The sequence below is a fragment of the Dermacentor albipictus genome, chromosome 9, assembly GCF_038994185.2.
Source record: "Dermacentor albipictus isolate Rhodes 1998 colony chromosome 9, USDA_Dalb.pri_finalv2, whole genome shotgun sequence".
NCBI lineage: Eukaryota > Metazoa > Arthropoda > Arachnida > Ixodida > Ixodidae > Dermacentor > Dermacentor albipictus.
The window spans coordinates 27,296,389-27,313,498 of record NC_091829.1 but is presented as its reverse complement, the minus strand read 5'-3'; the positions used below and the strand labels follow the sequence as shown (position 1 = coordinate 27,313,498).

At 43.0% G+C, this 17,110-nt stretch overlaps 3 protein-coding genes across 6 annotated transcripts in view; 1 reads left to right on the top strand and 2 right to left on the bottom strand.

Moving 5' to 3' along the window:
• LOC139049864 (uncharacterized) overlaps nucleotides 1-2,665 on the bottom strand; it is a 147,213-nt gene extending 144,548 nt beyond the window's left edge. The window contains exon 1 of the mRNA XM_070525698.1: nucleotides 2,228-2,665. Within this exon, the coding sequence (XP_070381799.1) occupies nucleotides 2,228-2,317 (90 nt within the window). The 5' untranslated portion in view covers nucleotides 2,318-2,665. The remainder of the gene's footprint in view (nucleotides 1-2,227) is intronic.
• Nucleotides 1-9,378, top strand: part of LOC139049425 (TBC1 domain family member 2B-like) — a 192,085-nt gene extending 182,707 nt beyond the window's left edge. The window contains exons 18-19 of the mRNA XM_070524740.1: nucleotides 3,508-3,585; nucleotides 6,950-9,378. Coding sequence (XP_070380841.1) covers nucleotides 3,508-3,585; nucleotides 6,950-7,048 — 177 coding nt within the window. The 3' untranslated portion in view covers nucleotides 7,049-9,378. The remainder of the gene's footprint in view (nucleotides 1-3,507; nucleotides 3,586-6,949) is intronic.
• A 1,403-nt stretch (nucleotides 9,379-10,781) lies between these two features.
• LOC139049427 (tRNA (guanine-N(7)-)-methyltransferase) overlaps nucleotides 10,782-17,110 on the bottom strand; it is a 38,527-nt gene continuing 32,198 nt past the window's right edge. For all 4 annotated transcript variants that reach the window (XM_070524743.1, XM_070524746.1, XM_070524747.1 and 1 more), the window contains 3 exons: nucleotides 13,376-13,489; nucleotides 11,487-11,588; nucleotides 10,782-11,053 (listed from right to left, as the gene is read on the bottom strand). In XM_070524743.1, the coding sequence (XP_070380844.1) occupies nucleotides 10,865-11,053; nucleotides 11,487-11,588; nucleotides 13,376-13,489 (405 nt within the window). In that variant the 3' untranslated portion in view covers nucleotides 10,782-10,864. The remainder of the gene's footprint in view (nucleotides 11,054-11,486; nucleotides 11,589-13,375; nucleotides 13,490-17,110) is intronic.

Sequence of the window (17,110 nt, the reverse complement as noted above, 5' to 3'; positions counted from 1 at the left end):
AGGATTGAGTTGACCGTTATTTGCAAATTAGAGAAAAAAATGATAGGTAAGCGAGAAGGCGAGCAAAGGCGACGCATGCAGCATTCACTGCGGCTTCTAGTGCGTAACGGCTACGTTATGCACAATGCTAATTGCGACGGCGCACAGAACGTGCGCAACCGCTGTTCACGTGTTTTCTTTTTCTGAGCTTTTAGCTTGCCCGTAAATTTTCAAGCGTAGTTCGTCAAGTTAGCCTGGAATCAGTAATATCGTTTCCCTTCATTCGTAACGTCAGCTTCACTGTAAAACACGCTTCCCTGCCAGGTGTAGTAGCTTCGCGAGCCATCTTTCAGCATATCTGCCTTCTTTGATGCGCGCTTATCATACCGCACTTCTTTTTTAATCACGTAGAAAGCCACCTTTCAGTACATCTTCCTTTCCCCACTTGCGCTTATCATACTGCACTTTTTTGTTTTCAAATCCCGTAGATGTGTACGATACCAGTCGACTTGCATGAACTTCGAGATATATGGAAAACTGGGGCACTGAACTGCAGTCAAAAAGCAAGCGCTGACGTTTCTTACGCGAATACCTGGCTCAGCGCCCACGGCCGCAGTTAGACAGCATCGTCCAACGCGCCAAATGTCAGCGGATGTCGCACACTCAGTGCTTCACTGCGAAGCAACTATTGCGCACTGGCACGATAGAACTTTCACTGCGCGCAGAGTCGATCAGGAACGGCTGTCTCAAGCAATGTCCCGGCCCGAAGAACTAGACACAAATCTGAACAGCGCTTTAGAAGCGCACGATCTATACTACTCAGCGAAGTGAATTTGGCATCGCAATCTTGCGCATTCAGCAAAAATGCGGGCTGCGAACGACGGCTCTGTTATTTTGCCGAGTCACTGCGTTCAACTGCTCAAGTTCTAGAAGCGCATAGCGTGCCAACCGAGATAAAAGTGTGCCGAGATATCCGATCTAGAAGAAACTGGGGCGTCAGGACCCTGGCAGACGAGCCCCAACGGAGGCTTTTAACGTGGTTCTTTCTGCGCCTTAATCGTCAAGTTACGGGTGCACAAAGTACGAACGTTGTATTGCGTACTTTTTTTTTTGGGGGGGGGGGGGGGGGGGGGTGCGCTGCATTTGGATGCTGCGCGATCTCGAAACGCACTGGTCAGGTGCTAGAATTTCAAGCACTAAGCTCGTGCTTGCGTGCTCAGGCCCATTTACGACGTCTCGCCGCAATGGCGTCCGTCGTGCGGGTATGGTTACAACGTCCGCAAAGACAGAAAACTGCATTTGAATGGCCGAAGTCAGAATCTGTTCGCAACGCATGGTCGTTATGCATTTGCGCAATTTACTGGTCTACACGCTCGAATCAACGGTAAGCGATTCATTCCCGTTTGACGTTTGCCTTCTGCCGGCCGGTGCTCACGCTTTGCCGCTAAGCTGTTTGCCGTGCAGAACAGCTCGCTACAGCGCCCGCAAAAAGAAAAAGAACTGCTTCGCAATAAACGAGCTTTACGTTGAAATAGTGCCTGTAGACCAGCATTAGCCGAGCCGTAGAGTAACAAAGCAAGCATTACCGTTGTGGAAACTAGTATCGACACGTTTCTGTGTGCCTTCTTCACGGATTTGCCGCAGCAAACACTCGGCCATGTCACACGAAACGAGTGATTGGCACGGGCACGCGATTCTTGACCAACGAGAATTCGGTGCCGTTCCCAGTAAACTTGTTTGGTCATAGGCACAGACATGAACCTGAAGATGCTCGCTGGTTCGCGTTTGCTACTCAAAGACAGCACCTCATTCCGCACGCAGATACATTGCATTCCAGGAGCGACGAAAAGGAAACAGCTCCACTCGGGAAGATTACCGAGATTCGCGCCATTTTTGTCTGGACACGAGCGCGATAAATACGCAAACGAACTCGCAAGTAGCGGCGGGAACACAGGCTTTGTTTTTTTTTTTTTCTTTTTCGGCGCCGAGCTGTCATTCATCCTACCACGCATTGCTAATCCCCCCCCAAGCACACATCGCCGGAGGAATGTCTTTGATGTCGGTGTCCAAACCGGCACACAGGCGTCACGACTCGGTCTGCATGCTTTTGCGGATTACGCCGAGCTGGCGGCGCGTCTCAGCAGCAGAAAAAAAGAAAACACGTATCCAGAAAACGGGCGGGAGTTCAGACAGACCGCCACTCGGCCGTATCCAGCCGACGGGTGGGGGGAAGTAAGCAGCGGCTTACCTTGGACTCGTGGTGGTCGGCGCTAGCGAGCGCCGAAAAGCAGACAACGGCCAGCATCACGGCCGCCAGGTATAGCGCGATCCGGGCCATGTTTCCGTCGCTCAGAAGACACGAACAACGTTGTCGTCGACGGTACAGACAGCCAAGAGGGGAGGAAAGAAAAATCCGCCGAACGTTGTTTGTTGTCGTCGATGTCGTTGAGCCGGCAACACGCGCGCGCGCGTTCTCTGCGCTAGGTTCCCGAAGATGGGCAAAGAGACAAAAAGGAAACTCGTTTCTCGCACGAGAGGGATGGTCTCGGAGAGATGGTAGTCGCGGCGAGGCGCGGGAGAGAGCTGTGCCGAGCGACTGAGGGACGCGCAATGCGAGATGCGGCGCTCACGAGAGAAGCAGGCTTCTCTCTCGGAGCAAAACTTGTCCCGCGAGCATGATTGGTCAAGGAAGACGACGGCGAGGGAGTGGATGAGAGAGATGGCAAAATGGAGAGGACGTTATCGGACCGCAACCCGCCGGAACTGACCCGCGCAGTGCGGCGGTGGCGCCGCACCATAGCCGTACGGGAAAACCGTTGTTTGTCGCTGTGGCCTTCGAGACTGGCAACTCACCCGTAGGCTCCCGATTTCGGAGGCCATGAAGTCGCGCTGCAGATATCGGACAGAAACTCGTACCGGAACTGCGCCGCATAGTGCGGGCGTGACGCCGCACCGTGGCCGTAAATAAATGAATACATTTTAAAAAACACGTTATTTGTTGCTGTCGCCTCAGAGATGGTCAACGCAGCCTTGGGCGTGATAATCTCGGAGACCATAATACCGCGCTATCACGCAGCGGCGCACGCGTCGTATTGAAATGTCTCGAAGGGTGTCGGCAGTTCAGGAGTTACTGCTTGTTCCATGATTGTTTTTAACGGCCCGCAAATAGAGTACAATTTTTGGAACCCTGGCTCAAAATAACTGCCCTCCTCTGCAGTTTTCTTCAATGTAAAATAGCGCTGCAAGCGCGAACCAGATTTTCCCAGCACTACAGACACGTGCCTTGACTCAACTATGCATCATTGCGTGGCAAATTTTTTGGACGAAGTAGCTACACTTGGTCCTTGTTCATTCCAGATTATGAAACTTGATGTAGATTCCGTTCGGCGCAGCCTGATGAAGCGTAAAGGACTGTTTTTGAAATTCCTTCCAGTATACATATGTCTGTTGAAAGTATAGCATTGACGGCTTTAATTTCTCATGTTGTAGGTAACTTTCTAATAGTTTCTTCTTTTCTTGTGTATGCAGGTTGCTTTTGGTGACCTGAATCCATTTCCGATGAGAGTGATCAATGCCAAGCGGGTACAGCACATGCAAGCTGTCAAGGTAAGCGGGTTTGTTCTTCGTTGCTGATATGGATCCCAACGAGTTTCAACTGAGAGAGCAATTAGGTCCAGTTGGATCTTTTGTTGTTGTTGTGTGTTCGAAAACCAATCGGACCAACGGTTTTGAACCAAGGGTTTCGTTTTAGTATTATTATTGTTTATTATTTTTTTTTACTTGGATGACTAAACGCTTAAGTACTGCGGTACTTTATGACGTAGCCATTATAGGAAAAAAATCTTTCAGTCATGTTGGCAGAAAGGATAAACATGCTTCAATTGAAAGGATTCGTGCGATGCACTGAAATAGATCATAGAAATCGCAATTTTTTACTCAGTGAGAGTGACTTTTTTGCTTTTGACAGCCGTAAATACCGTATTTGCGCATGAAAAGTACATCACTTGAGCTTATTTTGCAGAAGTGTCATCATGGGTTCATTCTGCTAATATAACGCTACATTTGTTTAATCAAATTCGCACTGCAGGCTGCAGTGAGCTTAGCCACTATGCGTCTAAACTGTGCGGAAAAGCCAACCTCTTGATGGCAGGAGGAGTGTCGTGATGACTTAACGGGCCCAACTACACTAAGAAGGCTGTTGTAAGGATTTTAGGTCCAATGACGATAGTCGCTAGGGCAGTTCAGGTCCAATTTCGGCGTCTATATTCAAGTGGCTTTACTGCGCAAACGCCGCTAGTTCCAAGACGAACACACACACACACCTGCACACACGCACTTACCCGGGTCGTCAATACACACATACATACATACATACATACATACATACATACATACATACATACATACATACATACATACATACATACATACATACATACATACATATCCTCGTCTTTCCCACGTCTTTTTCACGTGGTACTGTCATATTCTTGAAATCATATGTATTTCACTCTAACGAACTGCACTGAATCCCCAGCAATTATGACGTGTACTGAACTTCATAGAGATGTTTATTACTGCTGTCCGTGGTACGAGATAACAAATTGAACCCCCGATTGATGTCTTCTCGAAAAACGAACTGCTCTTAACCTTCATTCCTCTAAGCTCATGTGAAATATCACTTGTTCAACTACAACATTTTTAAAGGAACCCATACGTTTTTTCTGTTTTAGCTCCCTGCCATGTTCATTTTGATGTCAACTTTTCCTTTCATATATGAATTTTCCTTGTGGGCTGCCGCAGACACGATTTCGCTTGTCAGGGTTTCCTATAGCTTTGAGTTTAGTCAACGGCAACAATTCCCGTTTTCAAAGCGATTTCGATGAACTCCGCACGCCCGCATTTTTTTTTTTTTTTGCTGTACAGACGGCTGCAGTGCCAGCATTTGAAATATGCGGTTATCTCGCCTTTTTTTTTTTTCACTACACAGATATCGGCATCTTTTCAGTGCATAGAATGCCGCGTTAATTCAATCTTCGTGTCTTACAGCACAGATGGCAGCCACTTCGTTAGCACTGGAAGCGCGTGCTTAATTATTGTGCTCTGTGCGCCAAACGGCGCTTTTCGTGCCTTTTGGCAGATCTGGAATGATGGCGCCTACCACCGACAGCTGAAGAAGCCGCTGTCCTACTCTGACCTGCCCTTAGAAATTCAAGGCTGCACGAAAAACTTTCTTTGGTGAAGAACTCTGCGTAGCGTAATAGTAATACATTTTAAAACATGGCAAAATCAACAATTGTTTCCTCGTTTCGAACTGCGTTGTTTGGGGCACTTTTTAAAGGCACATATATTGTATAGTGAAGCGGTAAAGTGAGGTTTTCATGCTTAAAGGATGAAGCAAATTGATTGAAAAAGCATTACATGGCCGTTCGATGGAGTGAAGTTTGAAAATAATCCATAAAAAAGAAAAGCAAGATAAGGTCACGTTTGGCCAAAAGAACGGCGCACTTAAGGGGTTGTTTTGACTCCTTGCACTGTCATCTACTAGCCTCCTGGTTATCTCAGTTGTCACATACACACAGCAACTTGCCTTGGAAATGGAGTGGTGCTGAATTCAATCCACAGAGAAAAGGGCAAGCTTTCCCACAACTGCAAACTTTTCATCCTGGAAACACATACAGATTCCCTTTACATCTTTGCAGTTTGTAAACAGCCCTCCTGACCACTAGTGTTGCAAAATCCCAGCATTTTTCATCTGCGTTCACCCTTTTCTCCTAGAATCCAACATTCGTGCAAATAGCATTATTGAACTTCAACTTAAGTGGCAGCCAGAGCAATGGTGTACAAGTCTTATGAGGATTGTCACTGAACATGATATTATATCACTTTAATAGGCTATTTTCATAGACAAAAGCGTGTAGGTATTCAAGGACACAACGTCTGGGAGAATTAATGGTGTGCATGAAAATATTGGCAGCTTCGTGGGAGCGCAATGTTTAAAAGCAAACCTGCATGCCTCATTGAAAGCTATTCATAGCTATTATAGGTACACATTCCAGGTCACTAGTGCCCAAATTTTTTCTGAATACTTTCATGCTATTTTAATTTATTTTGTATATTTAGCCCATTAGACCCGACAAGGAACGGCAACTGAATACCCTTAATTGCTGCACTTGAAAGAAAGAAAAAAAGAAACGACCCCTTGCCTTATTAAGGAGAGTTATTTTAATTCGGCACTCTTGGAAACTGAAAGGCCACTCGTTTTGTAAACAACATAATTAACCAGGACGAGTATTTCTCTACCTAGACTGTTTTCTTGATTCTGGATTTTTATACGAGAAACAAGTCAAACAGGAATTTTAATTTATAAGCTACGTAAGTGGGATAATGTACACAATGAGCAATCGACTGAATTTCACGGTACGAACACTTGTAATCGCGTACCTCCTCAGGTAAAGATAACGACCATAAAGTTCAGCAGCAAAATGTTTTAATTGACTAGCCATGAGCTATAGCTGTTTGTTCTTTTTGCTAGTCACTCAAGCAGTTTTTTATAGAATTTTTTGTAGTTTGTGTTTGGTTACAGAAATGTTTTTGCCCACACTTTTTTTCAACAGTTGCCAGGTTTTCAAAAATTAGTGCATGCTGTGCCATAGTAGGTGATCGATTTAGATGGCTTTCTGTGTCCCGACAATAACAAAGATTGTGCACATAAATGCACAATCTGATAGAGCAACCTGGAATGCAGGCACATGATAGAAGTGAAGTACATGTTTTGTGTGATCTGGTAATGCCTTAAAACTTTAGAGGTAAGTCACAGTAAACTTAATTTGTTGATAAACAGAGACACATGATAACAATGAAGTACTTTATTGATTGAAAAAGAGAAGACAAACAACCTGCCTAGAATCAACTTTATGTTTCTTGATTATTCTGAACTCTTGAGCTGAAACTTGACTCTGAACTGCAGGAACAGCTCCGGAAGTTGGACGAAATACGCAACTCATTACCAGCAAGGAAGGTGCAGGAGTGTGGCAGTCCGGTGTCGTCCGACGATCCGTCGAAGTAGCCCGAATGACAAGACTGTCCTGCTATCCGGTGTCGCATCACGAGAATCACAAGTGCCATCATTTGTCGTCTGCCAGAACCAATTACAGTGCAATGCCTTACGACCAAGAGGTTGAGAAAACGCCGTTGTCCATTGAATGTGATAACATTTTTTTTTTTAAGCCACCCATCTGCTATATATGATTATGCACTGAATGCTGTTGCTTAGTAAGACCATTCAAGAAGACTAACTATTTTAATCTATATTAATTGTATCTGCAAAGCATTGTGAAAGCTGTGGTTAGCACTAGTTAGTCATTGGTAGAGGCGTGTGAATGTTAAAACTTTCTAATCGAATAGAGTATTAATATCAAGAAAAAGATTGGCCTTCAATCCTTCACTTTTTTTTTCTTTTTTCATATGCAGTAATAAGGATGCAATGGACAAGGGAAAAACTGGCTGATAAATATTCCTTTAAGCAAATTACTTTAATGTAGATGTAAATCAGTGTAGGTTCCACTGTTTCAAATATTCAAGTGAATACTATTGAATCAAATTTCTTTTTCTTTTTTTAAGATAAGGTGAAGTGGAAATAACAGGCAAAACGGAATTTGTAGATTAACGTTCCTTAAAGCTGGGTTGGCAGGTCAGGGTAAATAACTGTACATTACAATGCAACACATGAATGGCTATAAAAATTTCTATTGCATCAACCTTTTATGTGCCACTCTTGTGGCTAGTCACCAATTGCATTGATGCTCTTCGTTGAAGCTTACGTAATCCTACTGCATCCATTACTTAGCCAAAAAAATGTCTCATTTTAAGATGGAATATGAATGAAATAGAAAGAGTTGTTTGATTTGCATTCAGAATGCAGAACGTCTGCACGCCTCTACTAGTGACAAGGGACCAAACGTTGAAGTGTAAACACTTGTGATTGGATGACATGCTGGCTACTGTTATTGGCCAGAAACCTTGGTGTCGTCCATTCACATCACATTCTCTATGTTCAAGCTGTCTACAGAGTTTGGCCCCTAATTGGTTGGGAAGCACTTGCCACCTTTTGCAATGCTGTGCAATTTGAACGCTGTTGAAATATGTGCAGCGTGTCTTCTTACGTGCAATATGTGTGCGTATTACTCAAGATCATTTTGTGCGTTTCTTTTTTAAGTGTGTACCAATGCACCGTTTTGATCATATGTTGGGTGATGCGGCCATGCCAGTAAGCCAACCTACTGTATTTTTGAGAGGTGTGTATTGTACGCCTTACGTCTTTGTACTTTTGATACGAGGCTATGACTTAAATACTATGGATGGCGAGTCCAAACACATGACAATGCTTGCACATAATCAGTTGTTACCGAACAAAATTCAGACCTCTGAAAGTGGTGCTGTCTTAGCTTTCTGTTAACGTATGTACTGGCATATCATAGCTGATGCTGGAAGCAGAAACAGCGATAGTGCATTTCAATCCAATGGTGATTTCCATTTCAATCCGTGGCTGAAGAGACAGGTTACGTATCGGTACAATGCTCACAAATACAGTATATTCTAAGAGCTGTATAACACACACAAGCACTGCTTTTTAGATGTTTATAAGTGGCAGCAATATTGTAACGCAGCACATGATTTAGCAAATGCAAGCAACCTGCATGCTGTTTTGCTTGAACAAAACCTTTACTTTTTAATGCACTCTGTATTGATGGTGGAAGCATGTTTTAACATTAACTGTAATGAATTTGTGCATTGCAAACACCGAATCTTGGCCTGTGATATATTGATGTCTTATTCAAGAAGTGTTATTAATCTTGTACTTTCTTTTTTACATATTAAGATGAACAGGGCAAATTAATCATTTGGAATGCTAATTTCAAGCACTGAACTCAACAATGTGGACGGTTTATGCTCAATGACAAATAATGCACACCTAGAAGTGCCTTGGACAAGGATGTTTTCTGCATGCAAATTGTTTACTTTTGCATCATATTTTTGTTGCTAATAGCGCTCTTAGTTGCATATATCATTCCATATAAACATTTTCATGAGCAAGAAAGCACCGACGTATATTTACCTACTTTCCTGCAAGGCGTTGATATATACTTAGCCCACATATAGAATGACCTTATTTAAATATTGAAGATTACAATCTGCTAGAGATGTAAACAGTGACTGCTTCAAAAGCATGCATTAGGAACACTATCTTAAAAGTGCTGTGTAATATTTTTGTAACATAACAGACTATGTTCTGGACTTTCTATATTTTGCACGTTTTTGTGCTCACAGAAATTTTGTGTGGGCTTGATGAAATGTATAACACTTGAAGACAAAATAAATATGAATTTCTATATCTGATGACAGATTGAGCCTGTCCCTCTCATCATACTTTTTGGAAACGAAAATGTGTGCTACACCTGTGATATAAGTAAATTGGTCATCTGTGAGGGTTACATAACTAAATCTAAATGGCCATTTCATTTCACAATATGAACCAACTGTTATTGAAAATGATTCAAACTGAAGCTTTGTTAATGAAAAACACTTTTCTTTTGGTGTGGGTCATTTTTTTATAAAATGTCCTTTCACAAAAATATCATTTCCAAGCTTTCTTCTTTCTTTGACAGTGTGGGTACCATATGGGTTTTGTTATAAACTGAAAATTAGGTCTGACCAGAAACGCACACCTCATACATGGCTACAAGACCTGACTAGATTCTTACCTAGATATGCTCTTAATTAATAGTACTTCTCTGTTAGCTCTATTTTGTCTATAATGTGCAAATTGGGCAATATTTGATCCGTTATATTGCTGGTCACTTTGATACTGTAAAAATGTCTTGGAATAATTAGTCAAAAGGTGAAAATGCTAACCAATGCCTATGGGAATATGAGTAATTCAATCAACACTTCTGAGAAGTACATTGACATTAACTGCTGTTGAAAATAAAAGATATTACAAAGCCATGACAACTGGCACACTGTGTGGCTGAGGTATTACATGAATAGATGACGATATTGCAAAATTACAAGGCCAGCATAAATAAGCCTGCTCCATGCTTCTACTCAAAGCTGCCTTTAAGAATTAAATTATGGGGTTTTACGTGCCAAAACCACTTTCTGATTATGAGGCACGCCGTAGTGGGGGACTCCGGAAATTTTGACCACCTGGGGTTCTTTAACATGCACCTAAATCTAAGTACACGGATGTTTTCGCATTTCGCTCCCATCGAAATGAGGCCGCCGTGGTCAGGATTCGATCCCGCGACCTTGTGCTCAGCAGCCTAACACCATAGCCACTGAGCAACCACAGCGGGAAAGCTGTCTTTCAAGAAAGAGTGAACTGTTAGAACTAAAGACTGAGGTGCTATACGCATGTAGAAAGATAGAAATCATTTTCACAAGTTGTTTTGAAACATATTCTACAATAAGCACACTTTCTAAGAAGTCATGGGATGAAGAAATGGTCAACTGCACTTAGGGATATTTTTTGTTCTAAAATGAGAAACCTCACTTAAGTGTTTCAGATTTTAGAATGTTTAGTTGGTATCCAGTAACAACATAAAGCCTTGTAATTTGGTACATCAAGGGATCTAGCTAATACGTAAACCTCAAGATACATGATGCTAGCAAATCTTTGCAGTTACAAGCATTTGGCATTCGAATGTGAATGCAAAAATGACCACCGGAATCACTAAATAAATGATGGAAATGATCATGGGGTTCGTACAGCAAGCATTCAACGTGTGAAACACATGGTGTGAAGTAGGAGCACCGTATTTAATAACAGATGTTGCACTATTAAATGTTCATGCCATTCAGATGTCACACCGCTGGTTAAAGCCTATTCACCGTCATCTTCCATCTTGATGGTCGGTAACTCAACCTGGTGGCAGTCAACTTTCCCACAGCCTCCGACATAGGGATCTTCGATCCTTCTGAAGACAGCCAGAAACTTTTCTCCAGAGTTCCTTGTTACTTTCTTGCCTTCTTCAGTGCTTTCATAAAGCTTTTCAACGACAACATCAGTTTTCTGCAAAAGTTTGTGAAAGCTAAGTGTAACACAGGTTTCTTGTACATCAAAGGCAAGAAGAAGTGGTGCAGGATTCTGGTGCAGAGAAGCGGCACTTGAGGACTATAGTTTCGTTCTCAAAAGCCCGAGCAACCCTTTCGGTGCAGGGTGAGTGCAGATTTCAGATATTTTGCTGAAATGTAGCAAGATGTAGCGTAGTTTGCCTTTTACTGCAATTAGTTCAGCGCTACTGGCACAGCAGTAGCATCACCATGAACAGAATGAATTTTTCTTCCATTGAGAAGCTCTTTTTCTGAGACACCTGTATGGTTTCCCTTCGTAGCTTCATGCTACTTCATGGGTAGATGACACTTTTCCCTTTTGTGCTTGTCTTTTGTTGTAACTGGTTACTGATAAAGTTGGTAAATGACAAAATAAAAGATTGGATGCTTACCAAATCCTCTTCAGACACTCGTTCAAATAGCGGATGCTCTGCTAGGTGAGAAACCATCCAGTCGTGAAGCTCCTTGACGTCTGTTATTGTGTACAGGAGGCCCTAAGAAGAAGCAGACAGGACGGAAAAGCATTTTGACTATTGCCTATCTACTGATGGGAGATGGTTAAACTTGTACATCAACAAAAGTACACTTTTAAGTTGAAGAAGCCTGGCACTGTACTGCGAAGTTTGTGAGTGGTCAACACCAGGAATGAACAAACACTCACCATACAACTCAAACTCATTTGTGAAATGAATTTACAAATTACGTAAAAATGTGCCAATGTTTATGAGGGTTTTTCAAAAGTCCTACTCATAAATTACTGTTACATTTTAGAGTGGTGTATATCATACCAATTTTATCCACTTTAGAAATATTATAGGTGCAGTTCAAGGAATTGTAGTAGCGTCTATCAGTGCTGACTTAGAGAGTTGTACACTTGATAAAGTCAACTTCCAATTCAGTCCTGACGGGACCAACAAAAGTGATTGAATTATGCGGTGTATTGAATTAAACAATATGCATAAGAAACACCAAAACACACCGCATTTAATTCAGCAGTATTTGCCCAATTGTAACACGCGCCCGAATCAAATGCGCGCCCACTTTCCATGTGTCTAAAGTAGAAAACCAACATACAGATTTAAAGTGTCTAAACAAACTAGAAATCTAGCATGTATCAGATGTTTTAGCAAGCAAAATGGGCAAATGGGGTATGTGTTGCATAGTGATGGCCGGTTTCTTAAAGTCAGCTTTGCCACAACACAGCCGGGTTAAAAGCATACGAATGCTGCTAAGGCGGTTTTCAGACCCATTTTCTTGAGGGGAAAAAAGGCGCGCAATTGAATTGGGTAAATACTGTCATCCAACATTATTGACATTATAGTCATTGCTTGAAAAATTTTCCTAGGGCAGGTTGAAAATAAGTGTTTTTGACGGCAGATTGACGTGTGTTCCAACGCATTCACCGTTGGCGAAACTCTGCGGAGACAGACGCTGCCAATAAAGTGGTTGCTATTTGAGTCACCATAGGAGTCGGGCACATGTATTGCGACTGACCAAGCTCGAGTTATCTAGCGAAGGTCACGATCAGATTTCAGGATCAAAATAATTAAATTTTGGACCTATTAGAATGCAGGACACCGATCGATACCTTCAGTCGGCATCAAATTAACAGAGAGAGAGAGAGGAAACATTTATTTCAACCATTTAAGTCATTGCTCTGGAGGTCGAGTGGGTGGTGTCCTCATTCTAGGTCTCCACTGGCCATGGCTGCTCAACGAACCTGCTGGACAAGCACTTTTTGGCCTGCTAGGGTATCGACGGTCAGCTGCATCTCCCACTGCTCAAATGAAGTGCTAGGCATCTTTAAGTGTTGAGGTTTGCTGCAACCCCACGAGATGTGGTAGTGTCCAGGGCGCGTGTCGCCGCAGATGCTGCAATATGTTAGCGGTACGTTTTGCCGTATCTGTGTAGGTTTGGAAAGGCATTTGCTTGGATAAGTCTGAGAGCTACTGCCTCTTCAGTGCGGAGCTTTTTATGAGGGGGAGGATTCGATTTCTCAGTTAATTTGAAAGTGCGTTTACGTTCAAATTAACCGAAAAACAGAATTAACTATAGTCAAGTTAATGGATGTCTACTGTAGTTGAGTTTTTGAAATGTTCAATATTTAAAAAAGAAGGTGACGCAAATGAAAAATTTGCTTCTTACAATCATTATATTTCAACTTTTTTTCTTTTAAACGCAATAGACCTCAGCAAAATCAGTGCTGCAGTTGCTGAGAAAAACAATTTCTCCATTTCCATGTATTTAGATAGGAGGCAAATGACACAGTCAAATGACACACCTGAACCCTGAGCACGTAGGCGTATTCAGCCAGCAGCTGCCTGCTGATGATCCTCCACTTGTGTTTCTGCTTCTTGAAGTGCGGGTCGGGAAACAGGAAGAACATCTTTGTGAGCTAAAAAAAGAAAGGAAAGAGCATGCTACTGTCCAGTGAGCAATTTCACGCTGCATTTATATAGACAGAGTGAACTGTCACAAGTCTACAGAAGAAAAATGAAGCCAAGGCTTCATGCCATGTTTTCCAATTTCTGACAAATAAAAGAGCCAAAAGAAAAAAGCACAATGTGAGAATACTCGTAGTGGTTATTTGTAGAGTGCTACTACCATATTTATTGCTGCTAACAATGACTACATGCAAGAATCAAATCACAATATAATTATGCAAGGCCATATTGGGAGGTTTTGGAACAATTTCGACCACCTGAGGTTCTTTAATGTGCACCAAAGTCTAAGTACACAGCAGCCCAATAATTCCAATATGCCCCCATTAAACCCACAGAATGCCATAACCACTTCTTCATTGAGACGGGTCAGTGATTGTATGCACCAAGATATAAAGATGCAGTGATTGCCAACTTGTTCAGTCATATAGCTAAATAATCAATGCAGCTGCGATGAACTCAACAGTTCAACACACTAAAGGCTCGCTCATTCACACCGGCGAATGACAGTGGTCGTGCGTCCAAGCTGGTCAAAAAGCGACACATTTAGGTCAGTCCCTCGCCGCTTGATTTTCTAGTCGCATGACCGTGGTTGCAAAACTGATAAATTAATCAGCAGCATGCCAGAAGTTATGTTAGCGTGTGTCTTCATCTGGCATCGTCCTGCGTTGCACCAAAGACAAAGTCCACGCCACCATGACAGATTACAGGAATGTAATTAGTGTCTTGCCTCATGATGCTGGGGCGCAGCAGTTCCAGCAATGTGTCGAATATATGCGGTAGCATTCGCACGAAGCTGAACAGCAGCAAAATAATGCGTGAAAAAGTATGTACAGATTACCAGGCAAGGCGAAGTAGAAATTATAACTTACTCTCGACAGTACTCCTCGTTATGCGGGCGGAGTTCGAGCAGGAGGCGGCTAGTGTGGCTGGCCACTTTTCGCAAACGGAGGCACAGGAGCATGCATTAGCGTTCTTTTTTGTTTGGAAGCCTTCGCACTGCCACAGCTGACAACACGGCAGAGCACTTCAGCACAACGATGACATCCTCCTCTTTGCTCGAATCAAAATCCATGGCTGCTGCTGGAATGCGAAACCAGTGAAGTGCACGCGAACTGCGTAGATCCCTATGAGTCCTTGTTGGGAACTATAATCTCCGGGAATGCAACTTGCAGGTTGCGCTCAGCTGGGCTTGCTGGTGTGAGCATCGGTCGCATTCAGTCGCTTTTTGGTCACCGGTTGCAAATAGTCACGCAACCTTTTCAAGTCTCTGATGTGGTTTACCAGGCCAGCTAAGTGTTGCCCACAATCTCACGACCTTGATCCACATGGCAGCGTGAAGAAGGCCAAGGCCTGCATGCACTCATCTGACAGCTGGGTGAGCGCACCCAACAGCCCTCTCTGAGGCCCTGGCAGAGGGAATGTGCTAATCTTCACAAAGTTGGTTGTGTAACCGTTTGAGTGGGAGTGCACCCTCTGTAGGTGGTTGAACGGTCACATTTAAAGGGACACTAAAGGCAAGTACTAAGTCGACGTGGAATGTTTAAATACCATTCCAGAAACCTCGCAACGCTTGTTTCGTGCCAAGGGAGGACTTAAATTATGAAAAAATTGCACTTCAAGGGTTCAAATACCTTTTTCGAAATTCAAATCTCCCGCCGCCTAACCAGGGGAGTGGTGACGCTGCATATGCCATCACCCCCCTTTGCTGCCGTCGGTGTGTAAAACGATGCCCAACAGACGGCAGCACTGAGCCAAGACAGAGCGGTGGATTTGTTGCTGCAGCTGCTTTTTGGTCAAGCGGCATAGACCATTCCAGCATCCCGCGACATAACATGTAAGTTGAGTTCTCTGCAACTTGTACTTTGTGCGAGTTTCGCGAGCCAGCAAAACCACTGCAGCAGTACGTGATAACAAAACTACCAAAACGCGAAAGCATGAGCGGTGCAGAGTGGAGCGAAAACGAAGCCTTTCGATTGCCCGCGCCATTGTCAAGGGTAATTTCAATTAATTCCTTTCTAAATAGGAAATAGAACTGTACAAGTCGCATTTTATTTCAGCTTATAGTACAATACAATGATGCTTTTTGCAACGAGTGGTTGTGTACTAGTGACAGAATTTAACTGAGGAGTGCTTTCGTCATCGGGCAAGTACTTCAATTTCCCGGGGGAGTCTCTTGTCCTGCATTTACCTCAGTTTCTCAATTATTAAGGCTCTGTTCGTGATAATATTGATGACTCGGAGATTCTCAAGCACTAATCTGTCACTTTATCTTGACTTAATATTAACCTTTAGTGTCCCTTTAAGATGTACAGGACCCTCTGATCTCCAAAGGCAGATGAAAGGAGCCATGACATTAAATTTTCGAACATGAATTATGCGCTGCATATTAAACTGTATGCTCCCCACAACAAGATGGCTAAATTTGAGAACACTTGGTGTGCTAGGAAGCTTTTGTGAAAATTTTTCTCGTAGTTGAACCATACAGCAGTCTGGCAACTCTCACAAGTGACAAACAGATGAGCATTCTGCACGCCCAATGTGGGCAGTATACGAGTCGTTTCATTTTCACATGTGTGTGTCGCTGGCCAGCCCTAGGTAGTTTTGGCAGGCATTCTCTGACTTCTGGTGTTTTCATCCGGAGTGAGAGTGAAACAACTGGGGGCACACTGCAATGGCGATTGATACTTTTGCTGAGCTATTGGGTGCCAAAGCAGGGGAAGCAAGGAGACTCTGGCATAGAGCTCACAAGATTTCACAATGTTTTAGAGCAGATGACACAGTGGTGGGTCTCCACTTCTTGATGTCGCACAAGCCATGCTAAAATGGCGGTCGCTGTTGGCGAGACAGGATAAACGGCAGTAATTTCACATAGTAACTTCACATTGAAATGCGTACTGAAAGCTCATTTTGTATGCAAGTATGTGTGTGCGCATAAAAGTCCACTTATAACAATGAATAGCTGATGCAGCGCCAACTTTTGTATGTGTTCTATGGTAAAATAAATCACCTACTATGCTCCATGCTGCATCATCGGTTATATATATTCAATCATACTACTGGGTGTCTTAGTACTGGGCATGAGCGCCAAAAGGAAAAATAACGCCTTAGGGAAAAGGGGGTGGGGGGAACTAGAGGCGCGTCGCCGCACCCACATTTGTACTGCGCACCCCAGATAGCACACCTTCATCGTATTGCCCCGTGAAAAAAATCAGAAAGAAAAAATGCAAGCTGCTTTATTTCTTTTTCTGGATTTTGAATTCCTTTTCTTTTCTGTGCAGACATCCAACAGCTAGACTTAATTGTTACTGCCAATAACATGGCATGGGAACATTGAAGTAAGTCGTTTATTTTACTACAGAACACACACTAATGTTTACAGTGTAACAGCCGCTCACTTTTTTGTGAGCGACTGACCAGAATTTTTAAACTTTACAAGAAGCTTAACCAGAATTGGCAAGTGTGTATTATTATTATTATTATTATTATTATTATTATTATTATTATTATTATTATTATGTTTGCATTCATAAAAAACTATTGCGGAAAGGAGAATGAGAACTAGCTGGCAACTG